Source organism: Pungitius pungitius, chromosome 2 (assembly GCF_949316345.1).
Source record: "Pungitius pungitius chromosome 2, fPunPun2.1, whole genome shotgun sequence".
In the NCBI taxonomy this organism is placed as follows: domain Eukaryota; kingdom Metazoa; phylum Chordata; class Actinopteri; order Perciformes; family Gasterosteidae; genus Pungitius; species Pungitius pungitius.
The window spans coordinates 8,566,786-8,581,154 of record NC_084901.1 but is presented as its reverse complement, the minus strand read 5'-3'; the positions used below and the strand labels follow the sequence as shown (position 1 = coordinate 8,581,154).

At 42.1% G+C, this 14,369-nt stretch overlaps 1 protein-coding gene across 2 annotated transcripts in view; it reads left to right on the top strand.

The window, feature by feature from the left end:
• The first annotated feature begins 8,451 nt into the window (after positions 1-8,451).
• The window catches only part of tafa5a (TAFA chemokine like family member 5a), a 103,081-nt gene continuing 97,163 nt past the window's right edge, over positions 8,452-14,369 (top strand). For both annotated transcript variants that reach the window (XR_005119668.2, XM_037460752.2), the window contains exon 1: positions 8,452-9,128. Coding sequence is in view for 1 of the 2 variants with exons in the window: in XM_037460752.2 (XP_037316649.2) it covers positions 9,017-9,128 (112 nt within the window). In the remaining variant the exon portion in view is untranslated. The remainder of the gene's footprint in view (positions 9,129-14,369) is intronic.

The following is a 14,369-nucleotide window of genomic DNA, read 5'->3' as shown; positions in this document are numbered from 1 at the left end:
TGACTGGAGGTGTAAGGAGGTCTGTGGAATGAAAGAGAGGCTGTGATAGAGTTTGGCCAAAAGAGAGGTCCTGGGGTTCTACAGAGAATATGAAATGGTGCGATTCGATGCCCATGGGCTTTGGGAGCGAGTACACTGCAGGGAGGATGTCGAAATGCTGGAAGGGAAATCTGTGGGCACCGAAATGGAAACCGTGTCAAGGGAATGCACAGTGTTGAGTAAACACCTGAGAAAGAAGCCGATCATCTGGGGTGGAAAAAATATATGCAAGGGAGTGAAGTAATGGCTGAGCGCCATGGTCAGGAAGGTGAAGACTGTTGTCTCGAATCAGTGATGAAGGCAAGTGAAAGGCGACAGCAGGGCTATGACTGGAGGACAGATTGGACTGCTGCCTGTCTTTCTGGGAGTGATCTAATACTCAACAAGGTGGCTGTTTTTGATCGGATATGGATGATGAGCTAGCAGATTGCCAAACAGCCGGAAGCATGATGGAAAATTCAATCTTCTTCTACTCCACATGTAAATCTTTAGCATTGTGTTTGTTTATGATCTAATTTAGAAAGTTCTTAACCCATTTAGATATCAATCATGTTTTCAAAAAGGGATTTGTGTTTTCTGAGACAGTGTTTTTACGGAAAAACAATGCCCATCAGTAAAGCTTCTGTATAGAGGCACAGTTTCCCTTCGATAAATGGTCCATTTACAGGCTTTAGACTGAGCGTGGCAAATTTAACCAATGGGATATTTACACAGAATGGCTTTGATTAGGGCTGTGCTTTATGCTCACCTCCTATTCTCTGACTTTTATTTCCCAGCATCTCATAGCACTGCTTCCAAAAAGCCCATATGGGATGATTTCAGATTCCCAGAGAAATATATTCATTACCATGGTAATTAGTTTGGGTGTCGTTGACTTAAAGCATTCGACACACTTCATTTTAGAGTCTGTACATGCGATTAATGGGACCTCGTTCACAAGAAAGAGAATTGCCTGTAGATAATTGTCATTGTTGGGATCCTATTAAAAAGTTCTCTCCCCAGTAAATTGTACCATTGAGGAGAAACGGTAGCCATCTCATCACTGAAACATAGCCCCACAAAGGTATAATAAAACCCATTTCATCTGCTATGAATACAGCCACACTCACAACAAAGCAACACAGAAGTATTTCCATCGGGATTCTTTGGGAGCACCCCATTCAATAACACGTGAACAATCCATGCAAATACTGTAGGTTACCTGCAGCACCCAGCTGCTACAGACGCAATGTGAAATCCTAATTAACAGGAGTTGGGTGAGTGAATATTGAGGAAGGGAAGAGAAATACAGAGACATGTACATTTGAGGTATGTATGTAGGATATCCAAACAGAACGATCCAAAATGTTGTGAAATGTAAAGAAGTGAGGCTCAGTGAAATAATGCAGCTTGTTTCTGAAACGTAAAATGAGTCCTTCGAGGCAGCTGAGATTAAGAAGTGGGCTCCATGTTTGACTGGTCCAAGCAGTCCATCGCTATGGTGATAATCTATGATCCGGCATGATAGAGGTCACAGGCAGGGGACAAACAGCCCCGGGCAAATACAGATTGACTCTTTGGATGCATGTTGTGTGTGATCAAGCTCAGCAAATCTTTGCAAAGGAGAACAAACAACTGAGGTGTTTAAAAAATAAATAAAACAAGAACAAACCATATGTAGTCTCTAATGAATTAGTAGCTTGACTATTACAAAAACAAGAAACTGCAGCATGCACGTTGAAGCCAGCATATACATGTTTGTTATGATGGTTTCATCCACACACCCATATAGTTTTTAGCAAAGTTTCCTGCAGAAGAAAAACATATCTGATAGCTGATTGTAATCGGGTATGACTACATTTAAATATTATATACCGCATCTCATTTTCCTTTTTTTTTACATTTCTGGCACCACTCCGCTTCTCCATTTCATTTTCCTTATGACTTCGGGAAAGATGCCAAGCCGTGAGGCAGCACAAGCAAATGCACCTGTTAAGCATTTGTGAATGACAGCAGCGAGGCTGGTCCCTATGTTACCACCATTCACCTGTAGTATCACCATCAACCATTGATGCTGGAAGGCGTATTATCCCTTAGCTACGTTTCCATTTGTCAAATGGCCGCGTGTCAAATTTGCTCTTGGAAAAGAAAACGCTACCGCGCTATGGTCAGAAATAGTTAAACTTAGATTGAAGAGTAGACACATGTATGTTGCAATTCTACATTGTAAACAGTGCAAATTACATGCAAAAATGATATTCAGATTGAAATGGTATTTTGAATACAAGATTTAATAACTGCTTGCATCACACAGTAACAGGATAATATATTGCAAAAAATAAATGCTTTTCACATTCAAAGTACACTTTGAAATAATTGAAATCAAAAGAGGAGGCTCATGTGAGATGTTGGAATTGAATGAGAGTTCAGTTTTTTTAATGTTTCTCATATGTCAACTAAGACATGGATCAGAAAATATGATATGATATGATTTGTTTTCTTTGATAGAGTGTCACGGTATGGGTCCTTTTCCTGTTTTATTTTGTAGTTTATTGTCTCTCGTGTCCCTGGTGTATTTTCCCGTCTGAGTGTGATTGTGTGCCGTGTCCCTGATTGTTTCCTCCTGTGTCCAATCCCCTGCACCTCACAGTGTATTCAAACCATGTGTGTCCCTTGTCTCTTTGCAAGTTCATTGTCGATGTTGGTTTCATGTGGAAGAGGTTTGTATTGTTTCCTAGTTTTGCCCCTCGGCATTCCGTATCATCCGTTTCAATAAAATAGTCTTTGTTTGGAAAGCAGCGAGTCGGAGTCCTCCTCCCCAGCTGACGATCGTGACATTGAGATATTGAAATCCTCAATGGCATGGGAGACATCAGAATCTAAAAAGACCTGCTCCCAGTTAACATCGAAATTATGGCTACCCAAGGTCGATCTCCAAACCCATGGGCTAGGTTTTCTAATTTTGGGGATTCGGACCAGCCTTCGTATATCTTTCCCAATGACTGATCTTGTCTACAGTCCAATTATCGATGTGACATGCGAGGAAGCAAATATTTAAGTTTTTTCTGCAATACGCAAACGTAAAACAGAACAAGGGACATCAAAATGTACATATAGGCACTTGGAAATATTTCAAATATAAATGTTTTAGTGCCAAGATTTGTTGTTGGTCGTTACTGTTTCTCAGCACAAATAAAAGTAAAAAGACGAGTGGCGACGCATCACAAAGACTTTTATAACAGATAACCCGTTTACGCACTAATTTTAAAGCAAAAAAATCAAAATTGTCCAAAAATAGCTGGTGGGCTGACGATTACCTAGATTTAACTAAAGCCTGACGTGGATACTACTTAAACTAAAAACGGAAACCAGAAAACTTTGATGCTTAGATCTGCCTGCTGATTCCGGCCATGCAGAATCGACTTCACGACAAGGCTAGAAGGGAGGGGTTTAACTGTGAATGCAGCATAAACATTGGCCTGCTGGCACCAGATCGTTGCAAAAACTACTCCTAAAACCAAGAAATCTTTTTTGTATTTCCTATTCTTTCATCTCAAAATTGTTTTGTAATTATTTTTTTGTTTACTAAGCTTAAGAGATTTTAATGCTTTGTTCTTCGATATACAATATGTCAGTAAGAACCCCTCTTGGGGATATTTAAGCTTTTAAGTGGCGGTTTAAAGGCGGTCGTCATGGTGCCAAATTAACCACCTTCCCGCTCCCTTTGTGTATACCCGACTCGTGCAACCTTGAGGAAGTTTATTTACAGCCTGATGTTTAGAAATTCCGTTTTCTGTCGATGCCGTTGACTTTTCAGAAAAATATATATGCTGTTCATTTGTAAAGAGTATCCACATGAAACTTCCGAATGTCCCATAATCAGCGTTAGTCATCAACAGAGTTCATTTTCAGAAGAAAAGTCCCACGTTTGGCCTTCAAAACCACGTCATACTTTCAGCACTCTGTTGTGAGCGCGTAAGCATGCTGATGTAAGTAGTTTGCTCAAAGAGCTACTCTGCCTAAGTGCAGATTATTTTGGCTGCTGCGATGACTGCAGAAAGAAAAACAACATTGTTTATCGAAGGCAATGCTGGTTATTATCACTCTTATTTATAATTTACATGTTTATTTCACTTTTTACATTAGAAACCAATGGTTTCAGCTACTAGTCATATAAGCTGAAGACTAACTCATGTTAATTTGTATTATCGTTCATGCCACATTCATACTGTTTTTAATGGAAGCCAAAATCAGGGTATTGTCATCGCTGACGTCCAAAATGAGAAATGATACTATTATGCATATTTTCTATCAGCACAGTGAACTTGCTGACTATTCAGCTCCAGTGTAGGAGCAGGGATGTCCGTCTGCCTTCCTCTCGGTTGTGAGCAGCTGTCTACCAGATATTCAGAGAGCTGACAAGGCTTCTCTGTATTCTCTTTTCCTCTTAATCCGTGACAGTAAGAGGGAGCATGCTGTGGTACCATAAGAACACTCTGCACTTAAATCCCTGAGTGGCAAGCTAAGTTCAAAGCCCTCCTCGTGGTCCAATAAAGGGGAAGTAGCTTGCGTCTGGACAGATCAAAGGGAAGGCCCACAGAGAAAGGTCAGGTCCCAGACGCCACCACACTGGGAAGCTCAGGGCCGCTCAAGCATGCGGCAAGGTTGTTTTATTACTGACAAGTGGTAAAACTTAATATTGTATTTAGCATATTGGGTGCCTTATTAATTATTATACAAAATGAAAGGAACAAAAAAGAAAAACAGCAGAGTCCTGGCGCAAAATTGTATCTTTAAAAGAATAAAACGACATCCGCTATGTCAAAATATACATGAGCCTAAATAAAGATGGTGCCTTATGTGTTAACCTTTTTTGAACATGTGATCTTGTAGCTACTCATGGTCATACACCATTTCAATCAGAGGTATGTAAGCAGATATGCTGTCTTGAGTAACGCCTATGAAATCTTGTGACAGGACTTGATAACAGAGTTGTCAGTTGCAAGGACAAAGGTTGTTAGGCTCACAGTGATCACCCAGCATTTACTCTCAAGACTGCATACGCTAAATGTCCATCTGTGGCTTTACTTGCTGAAGCTTTTGGGGAAAATGTGTTATAAAGCCCAAATCAGTCCCCCTTTGTCTTTATTAAAAATTCACTGAATTGAAACGTCCGACCATGAAAATCTAATTCTTGTTGGATATTGCTAATAATCAATTAGAGCTACAATACAGGGATTCTGAAACCCAAAGTGTGCAAAAATAATTAAATAAGAACATAATGAAATTAAAAAAATGATTATACTGTATATACAAAATTGTGTGGCAGTATCTTGCTTTTCAGAGTTTTACTTTTTATTTTCTAACATAACTTTTTATGATAGAGTTTAGCTAGTCACAGCCAACCCTTTTCTATTTTCTATGCCTATATATAGGAACCTAATATCTGACATACTAGGAATGTTTTGGACAGAACAAGCAACATTTGGATGATTTATCCGTTCTTTATTACCGGCCTTACCATCGAGGATAATGCAAGAGTGAAGGTCAGTAAGTGATCAAAATCATTTATACAAAATAATTCATCTTTTGGGAAGCAGGAGTATCCAGAGTATGGAGATTTGCACCTATGTAGCCAACCTTTTGAACGGACTACCCTGTGAACAATCGGAAACCAGACATAAATACAGTCACAGGCCATTTGAGTCTAGTTTTTTGGTCTAGCACACAGCTGGTGAACCTAACTTTTCATCAAGCCTTGAAAAGGGACTTTTTTCCTAGTCTCAGCACCAGACCTCCTGAAACTGCTGCTGAATTGATGCCTCATATTTCTACCGAAGGAATGTTTATTTGATTTGTCAGAGCTCGTTCACTTGGCAGCCTACATTTTAAAACACTGTTTAAACTGCACGAATATTTTACAAATCCATTTGAATTCCAACATAGGCCAGGCTTCAGCACTAAACACTAGTACAGAGCGTACCAGCGAACCACTGCCACAATGTTCATCCATATAGAAAGGGAATAAGCTAACACTTCATCATGGTTCAGAGCCAAAACACTTTCAGTTCAACTTTGAAGCCTCTGAAGAGGCCGTATCATCCGCCGAAATAGCAAGTCATTGTTTTCATGCCTAGTGTGTTTCCTTCTTTTTGGGATTTGAGAAATGTTATGTAAAAGTGAAGCAGTGGGATAATATATGTAGGCCACAGCTCATGCATTAAATCTGAGCGGATAGCAAATGCCAGATGTTTTGGGTGTGAATGTGTGAGAGAAAAACATGAGGACAGAGAAAACCGATGCATATGGGCTTAATTGCACAATTTGCATTGAAATAATGTGTGTGTGTTTGTTCCCGCCCCTCCTCCAAGGCTCCTTTGGCCTCCCTGTATAGTTAGTGCCACAGTCACTGACACACCACTGCATAAGAGCCACTGTGCAAGTGCTTTCCCACCAGGCCTGTAATTGACTGTCTACAATAAGTACACAGCTTTTAAGATCATCGCTGCAGCAAGAATAAGAGGGTGTGTGTGTGTGTGTGTGTGTGTGTGTGTGTGTGTGTGTGTGTGTGTGTGTGTGTGTGTGTGTGTGTGTGTGTGTGTGTGTGTGTGTGTGTGTGTGTGTGTGTGTGTGTGTGTGTGTGTGTGTGTGGAGGTCGACTTTTCTCATAGTTGCCAACAAAAGTTACTGATGAGAGCAATAACAAGAATAGGGACTGATAAGAGCTTATACAGAAACTAACTATTGTATTGCACACAGTGGTTTACCAGAACTCCAGTCTAGTGCACAATGACAAAGCAACTCCAAGCAGAGGTAACTTGAGTCTCTTGAAAGGAACTTTTTGGAAAATATAGCAAATCTCGATAAGCTCCAAATAGAAGCCTCATTTCTGGCTTGCATTTTGAGCTATTTATGCATATTTTTCACCACAAGATTGTGAGGGCAAAGGCTGAGTTTGCGTGGTAGGAGGTGTTCGGGCGAACGCACACATGCCTCCGGAGCCTCACAGCCGGCAAACAGAGCAGGCAGTTAAAAGCGCCTTCCTGACTTGGTGCAGCCCGTCCATTGCCTTGGTGACGGTCCGGCTGTAGTCCATGGCAACTCCATACGGGACATAATTGGTGCTGTCCGTGGTACTGAAAGTGCATGGCTCAACTGCAGTTAATTCGGCTGTTAGTCGCCAGTGCTGTCTGTGGAACCATCGCTCCATTGTAGTCCGTAGTCCGTTGGTAAATGGCCGCTGTCCGTGGTGCTGAGAATCCAGTCACTCCACTACGCTGTCCTTTTTTAAACTTTTAATCCTTGGCCCTGTTTGCGGTAGCAGCTCTCCGATTTCCTGTTAATGCGGCTGTCTGTGACACTGAGGCATAAACGACTGCGCTGTACATGGAACTGAAGCAGTGAGGAAAAACATCAGAATTCAGAAGTACGACCAATACTATTGGTCAACAAACGGCTGCTTATTTGGAAATAGAGTAGTTACGGGACAAAATTAGCATTCATTTAGAGTCGTGTCTATGGTCACCCGGTGTGTGCAACTCTCACAATTCAATTAACTCTGTTTTTAATTTGTGGTTGGCCTCTAGCACCTCCTCAGGAGAGTATCTGGTTCTTAAAACACCGAGACGCAGCGACTAATCATGTAAGTCTGTCCGAAAAGGGAGTTATTTTACCTGCTAAAATCACCAATGAATCAAGTTTTAAAGTAGATCCTTTCACAGAAACATCTCCACTGTGAGGGAATATGAGTACGTCACAATAGCTTTGGGTTTTGGTCGAGCGGCCATTTTCACTTTGCTTATTTTGTGAAGTATTTTTATAAGACTGTGTGCATTGTTGTAAAATGTATCTTTATCAATATATAGTAGTAATTTTTCATTTTTTCAGGTGAATTGTAGAAGAAAAGAAACTCATCCAAATGAGACTTAATCAGTAAAGTAAAAACACCTATTTTCACTAATTCAAGATTAATTTAAATTTTCCAGCAATTTAATAAATAAATACAATTGATTGTGCCACTCAAATCACCGTGTGAACAATGTGTAATTAATGAGTGATCCGTGTTTGAATGTCAGCCAATATCGATTAAAGAATCCAGCTGTCACAAACTATATATAATCAGCACATTAAAATCACGTCAGTGGTGATTCACGCTGCTTTTATGATGTAAGACCACTTATTCTGTGCACAGCATCGCGCTGTTGTTATATCACTTCGAACCTCAAGTGCCTCTTTCCTGACGTAATACCAATCAATCGAATATTTGAATGTGCAGACATACAAATCGGTGCGCACTTTTCCCTCCCGCTCCTTTCTCCCGCCGTCGCTCTGCCCATTCTCCATCCTGCGTTCAGTCAGCAGGCTGAAATCTACTTCGTTCCCAAACCGAGAGCTTCAATGACTTTACCCCCCCCCCCCGCCCCCCCTCGCGATCAACCCTCCTCCGTCTACCCAGGCGTTCATTTAGCGCATTTCATTGGGATTATTTTAAGGCGGTCTTTGGGCAGTGCCGTCGGTGCTGGTGAGGCTCGAGAGAAACGCGGAGACGTACCACAGGTGAAAAGGAGGTTTTACGACGCTGCGGTATAGGTGATTGAACACTTTCAGAATTAACTCAACGCAATCTTCAAGCACCAGAGCCGCACGCTTCCCATGACTGAAACATATGACTAAAATTGAGGTTCACACACTTTGGGACGACTGAAAGAGAAGCTTATCAACTTGTGTTTCAGGACGAAAAGAAGAGAAAAAAAACTGCGTTTATTTCCAAACTGGGATTCCTAAGGATGATGTGACCTTTTCTTTTGCGCACCGGCAATCCGACTACCTAAACAGCAAAACCCCTGCTTTTCTCCGCTTATCAGTTGCTGCGTTTTGACATGTCTTTTTGTGGGATTACACGTGGAGATATGAGCAGTGCGAGAGGCCGAGTTGGATTGTGAGATTATCGTCTTTTCTTACACTCGTCTCTTCTAAGAGGAAGTACTCCGTTTGTTCGATGGCTTCCGTGTCGAGGTTGACGAGACGCAAGGACGCCAGTCACTGGCCGAGAATGTCGTCAACTTTCTGGGCTGTGGTGCTTCTGACGGCGCTGCTGGTTCTCTACTGCGGTAAGTCCCGGCGCGCAATGTCTGACCGCGCGTGAACGGGCAGTTTGGACACGGACGCATGGTGCGCAGCGAGTGACCGCGTCGTGGTGGGTGGGTAGGTGGGTGGGTGAGTGGGGTGTCGGGGTGTGAGGGGCACTGCCGTTGGAAATCGTTTTTTTTAGCGCATTGATCTCACTAATGGCGTTTGTTTTACGTTGGCAGCTGAACGCCAGCAGACCAATTACAAATAAATCCTACTTCCTTTAATGGCCTGTCCCTCTGCCCTCAGTCATGCAAACAGACAGGCATGCAAGAGCGAGGCGGGGGGGGGGGGGGGGGGGGGGGGTAGATAGAGGTGTAGATATGAGGGATATGGAACTCAAGTGTCCCGAAGGTCTAATTAAGGCTCGTTTGGCTCCATTTAATCACGCCTTTTCTCTTTTTTTGTCGGTCTCACTGAAAAGGGACATCTTTTGTGTCTGTCCGCCTCACTTACTTAGGTCAGACTGCCATGGATCGGTCAAATTGTCCGTGGACTAAACACTGGTTGCAGGAAATCAATAATCTACATCTGAGTTAAAGTATAAAAATGAAACAGATTTCAAGAAATCTAGGAATAAACCCCTTTTAGTTGGACAAGCGTTGAGTCTTAATCCAGCGGTAATTATTATTAGGCTAATATATGCAAGTACACACGCACATGCAGGCACACAGTCCCCCCTCTCTCTAAAGCTACTTCTCTGGCCAAGGATGTCTTTTGATTTCTTGTTCCCTGGCACCCTCACATCTTCTCTCACTCTCGCTTCCCTTATCTGACTCACTTTTGAGGAGATTTCCAGCTGGCACACTGTGCTCCAGTCTGCTGTGTGTGAGAGGATGAAAAACGGAGGCGATGTATTTGCAAGTCACAAAAAAAAAACCCTTGCTATTTCATTAGCCGACGAGCTAATGATTACTTGTCTTGTCTTGGAGCACATTACTGCTGTACAGAAATGACTAGATTCACTACAATCCTTTTCTTGAGAGTTCCTCATAGCCTGTGCATTAGCCCCTACTCCCTTTCTTATTCATTATTCTACAATGGACAAATTATTGAGTTTTTTCTTGTAATCATACAGGGCCAGTGGTTCATCAATTGTTGGTACGTGTGTGTGTGTGGGGGGGGGAGAAAAAAAAGAAAATGCTTCTGAATGGGTGGGTCTTTTTCTATGTCGTCCATGTCGATTGATCTCCTTGTGTCCAATCGATGTTTGTTTTCAGTCAGTAGTATTTTGACCCCCCCCCCCCCTACAATCCTACTCAGAATTGGTTGGACCCTTTATGTTGTGTAACACAGAGGCCCCAACCACTCTCTTGTAATGCATTTTCACTTAGTAGAGAAACAGCCCAGTCCAGTGACATCCTTTTTTTGAATACTGCTATTTCTAAATTAAAACTCTGGCCCACGGTATCTACTCTGTAATTTTCTTTTTAAAATCTTTTCATGTTTTTAGATTTGTCTTGTGGTCATTCTGGCAGATAAATCTCTTAAATTCCAGCCCATAATGTCCTTTTGCTTCGTCTTTTTTCTCATCCACTTCCAATTTGTTTGACCTTCTTCCGTGTTTTGTCCTGTTTTATATTTATCGCAACCTCTCCTCTAGTTTTTGCTTGTGTCCTTCAATGTCCAGGGAAGCTATCTGGTCCAGATTTTATTTTAACTCCTGTTCAGTTTTCATATTTAATCACATATTTCCATTTGTTGCACATAGAAGGTCTCATTCTTTTTTCCTCTATCCTATTCACATCCTTTCATTTGTAGGTCTTTTTTCTGGGGAAGGTCTGAGCTGATGTGTATGTTATTCCGAATAAGATCTCTGCCATGGCGCTCATTTTGAATTGCTTATTGACTAATTTTTCTCCAAACAGGGACCACAATAATGGTAATGGTAGATTCCCATTCTATTGTGCCCATCATTTTTGAGCAATGAAATAGATTTAAAATAATTAGAATTACCAACATCCAATAATCTTACTGTCAAATAACACTAAAAAACTTCATCAAAACTAGTCAAACTCTCAAGTTGACATTGTGTTAATGTTAAGGATGCGTTAATTTGATGTGTTAATATGCATCATATCTGATTGTAGTATGATACAATTAAATCAGAACAGTTGGTATTAAACAGTATATCTCACATATTTTCCCTATTTTACTTAAAGTAACATTTAGAATAGATCCAGAAATCTTGGAAATGTGTTGGTTATTTGAATGGTTGGGGGATCTGGAGGTGTCAATCAGGGCAGAGCTTCTGCACTTTACTTTTTAGTTCAAGTTAAGTGTAACCAACAGATATCGTATTCATCATTCAGTCATACATCCTCTCGTGTTATTTCAGGGTTGCAGAAAACCAAGATGGTGACGGCCAACTCGCGGGTTAAAAACTAATCTACAAAGCAATGGGTTCTAGCCCATCATTACATCTTTTCTTCAATTTCAATAATGAGTATTTATGGAAGAAAACAATCAAAACAAAATTTAACCTTGAAATGACTATTTAGAAATTCACATATACATACATACATACATTACACTAGGGAAATGTTCCAGAAAATGTATATTGAATATCAACAGGCTTTTATGCAAATCTGGATTTAGTGGAACATCTAGCCATTGTTGTTCTTGTCATGGATTCTAATATCTACTCTCACTAATCTGAATGACTCCGTCCTGAAATGGAGTCTGTGTAATAGAAATAACACTGTACAAACTAGATAAATTGTCATGCTTGTTGTGTACTGTATAGCTATTGTTTCTACCAAGGGCAGTTTTACTCTTGCAATGTGTCTGCGTGGGTTCTCTCCGGGTACTCGGGCTTCCTCCCACAGCCCAAAGACATGCTCTGGGGATTAGGTTGATTGGGAACTCTAAATTGCCCATAGGTGTGTGGATGTGAGTGTGGATGGTTGTTTGTCTCTGTGTTAGCCCTGCGATTGGCTGGCGACCGATCCAGGATGTACACCATCTCTCGCCCAAAGACCCCCCCCCCTCCCCCCTGTGTGCAGGATAAGCGGTTGGAAGATGGAAGGATGGGTGGATGGGTGGATGGATGGAGTGTGGCTTTATTGTGTAGCCAATAGAGGGTGGGAGAATGGAGGGGAGCTTTGCTATTATGGCTGTGACTCATATGGTGCCTGTCACCTGGAATCAACATCCAACCGTCCTCACTCAGGTCCTTCTCAGAGGGAGGGACTCAAGAGCACGGAGATAGATGTTGTGGAGGGAGGGATGGAAGTGGTGGCATTGAAAAAGGTGAGAGCAGGAGGTGGCTTGACATCCTCACTGATGCCTTGACAAGAAAGGGCAAGGTGTGGGAACAAGAAAGGGAGGAGGTAAGTAGAGGTAGAAGCCAATGAAAGGACATTTCTGAAGGATGGGAGAGCAAGAAAAAGGTAAAGAAATCAGACGATCAAAAGAAAGAGATGCCCTGCTGACGGTGATGCATGGTGGGTAGGGAGCAGAAAGGGAAATAACTGGCAACACATTCATGAAGGAGTCAAACACAGTGCAGAAAGAGGAACCTCATTAGCAGCAGATCAACAATTATAATGTTCATAACCTGTTTGAAACTCCAATAACATCAGAATGCCTCAGTACTCACTGATTACATTAGAAAAGAAAAAAAAACAGAAGGATTGCTTTCTGTGCACTACAGCTCCCTCATCTGGAAGCTCTATGCCAAGCCTTTGTTTGCCGATGTTGCTATTTTATATTCATGAGGCCGTAGCCCTGCATGGGAGCTCGGGGTAAAGCGAAGATAGAGACACAAGGCTGGTTAATCAGTATGCTAATCTAAGCCCCGGATAGTTAAGGAATGTAGCCACGGCTGGGGTCCTGCTTTGAACTGCAAACAGACACAAACGGGAAGAAAGTCCTAAGCCCTAAGGAGAAATAGAGGAAGATGGTGGTAGGAGTGATGAAGCAAAAGAGAAGTGAAGAGGGTCACGTACAACTAGCTAATTCAATCTATCCTTTAAAGTAATTCAGTGTGTGCATATACACACACCTACATATACCGACAGATATAATCACTCAAGGGAAAACACATGCATTAGAGATATTAATGAACATAACATCAATAACATCAAAGGGGGCAAAAAGATAAAGCTGATGCATACACACATACAAGCAGGACTGCATCAAAGCAGTGATTTAGAGACACAGGTGGTATACTTCCTTCACTTACATGAACATCAAACATATTTTGAATGCAAGATGGTAGAACATGCACGACTGAGCACACATTGCGCTGCATTCAGGGACAAAGGCTCTCTGTCGCTGCCTATAGGCGTCCCCGTTTTGTCGGTGTGGTCTCCTGTGTGGTCTCCTCCTGCCTGTTTGTTCTCTGGATCGCTGTGGTTCTGCGGCTGAATCGATGGATTTTCGACTGAACCGCAGCTCCGGGGCACGCGTGGGGAAAAGATGGTGTGACGCGCACAAACATCTCACCTCGTCACCAGTTCGTCATCTGATGTCTGATTCACCAGCCCCGAAAGGGGGACTTGACTGACCTCTGCATCAAACACAATAACTTGTAGGTGAACGTGCGGACAAATTTAAATATCTTATCTTATTTTCAGCATAGCCTCGAGCCTCTGTCTCTGCAGGGAGGGAGACAGCGAGCGAAGCCACTGTCAGGAAGCAGCACATAGGGCTGCAGATGGCCTGGGGCCGTAAATTCATAAAGGAAGTCGACTTGTTGAGTTCTCCACCAAGAATGCAAAAAAACACTCCACGGACCGCCGGAAATGGGGGCAGAGCCCGCATACATATTTGAACAGCTTTTATAGAAGACTGGTTTGCCGAATCTTAAGACCATGATGAGAGTAATTTGGGGGTAAGGGGGTAGTACGGGTGGGGGGTTGCTGTTGTCGAGTAATGAGCGTTCCACAGATGGAAAGCTTCATGTTCGGTAGGGCAAGGAAGGAATATTTCGAATTGTATGAAATATTAAGCAGCAAGGGGATCTTTTTCAGTGTGGGCAGGGACTCATTGACATTAAATAAGAGATGGCAGTATGGCCACAGGCAGTGTGTATTTCTATGCTGCTTTCACACATGTGCAAAACCTTTGCTGCTGTTCTTTTGTCCAGAAAATGAGTGAACAGTACAAGTTGGAGTTGAGGGAATGCTTGTTGTTAAGGATGTTACGGCATATGGTTGCTGCTCTCGGCCTCTTATGCCAGGCAGTCGGCATCCATCATCCCATAAGTTCGGACTGTG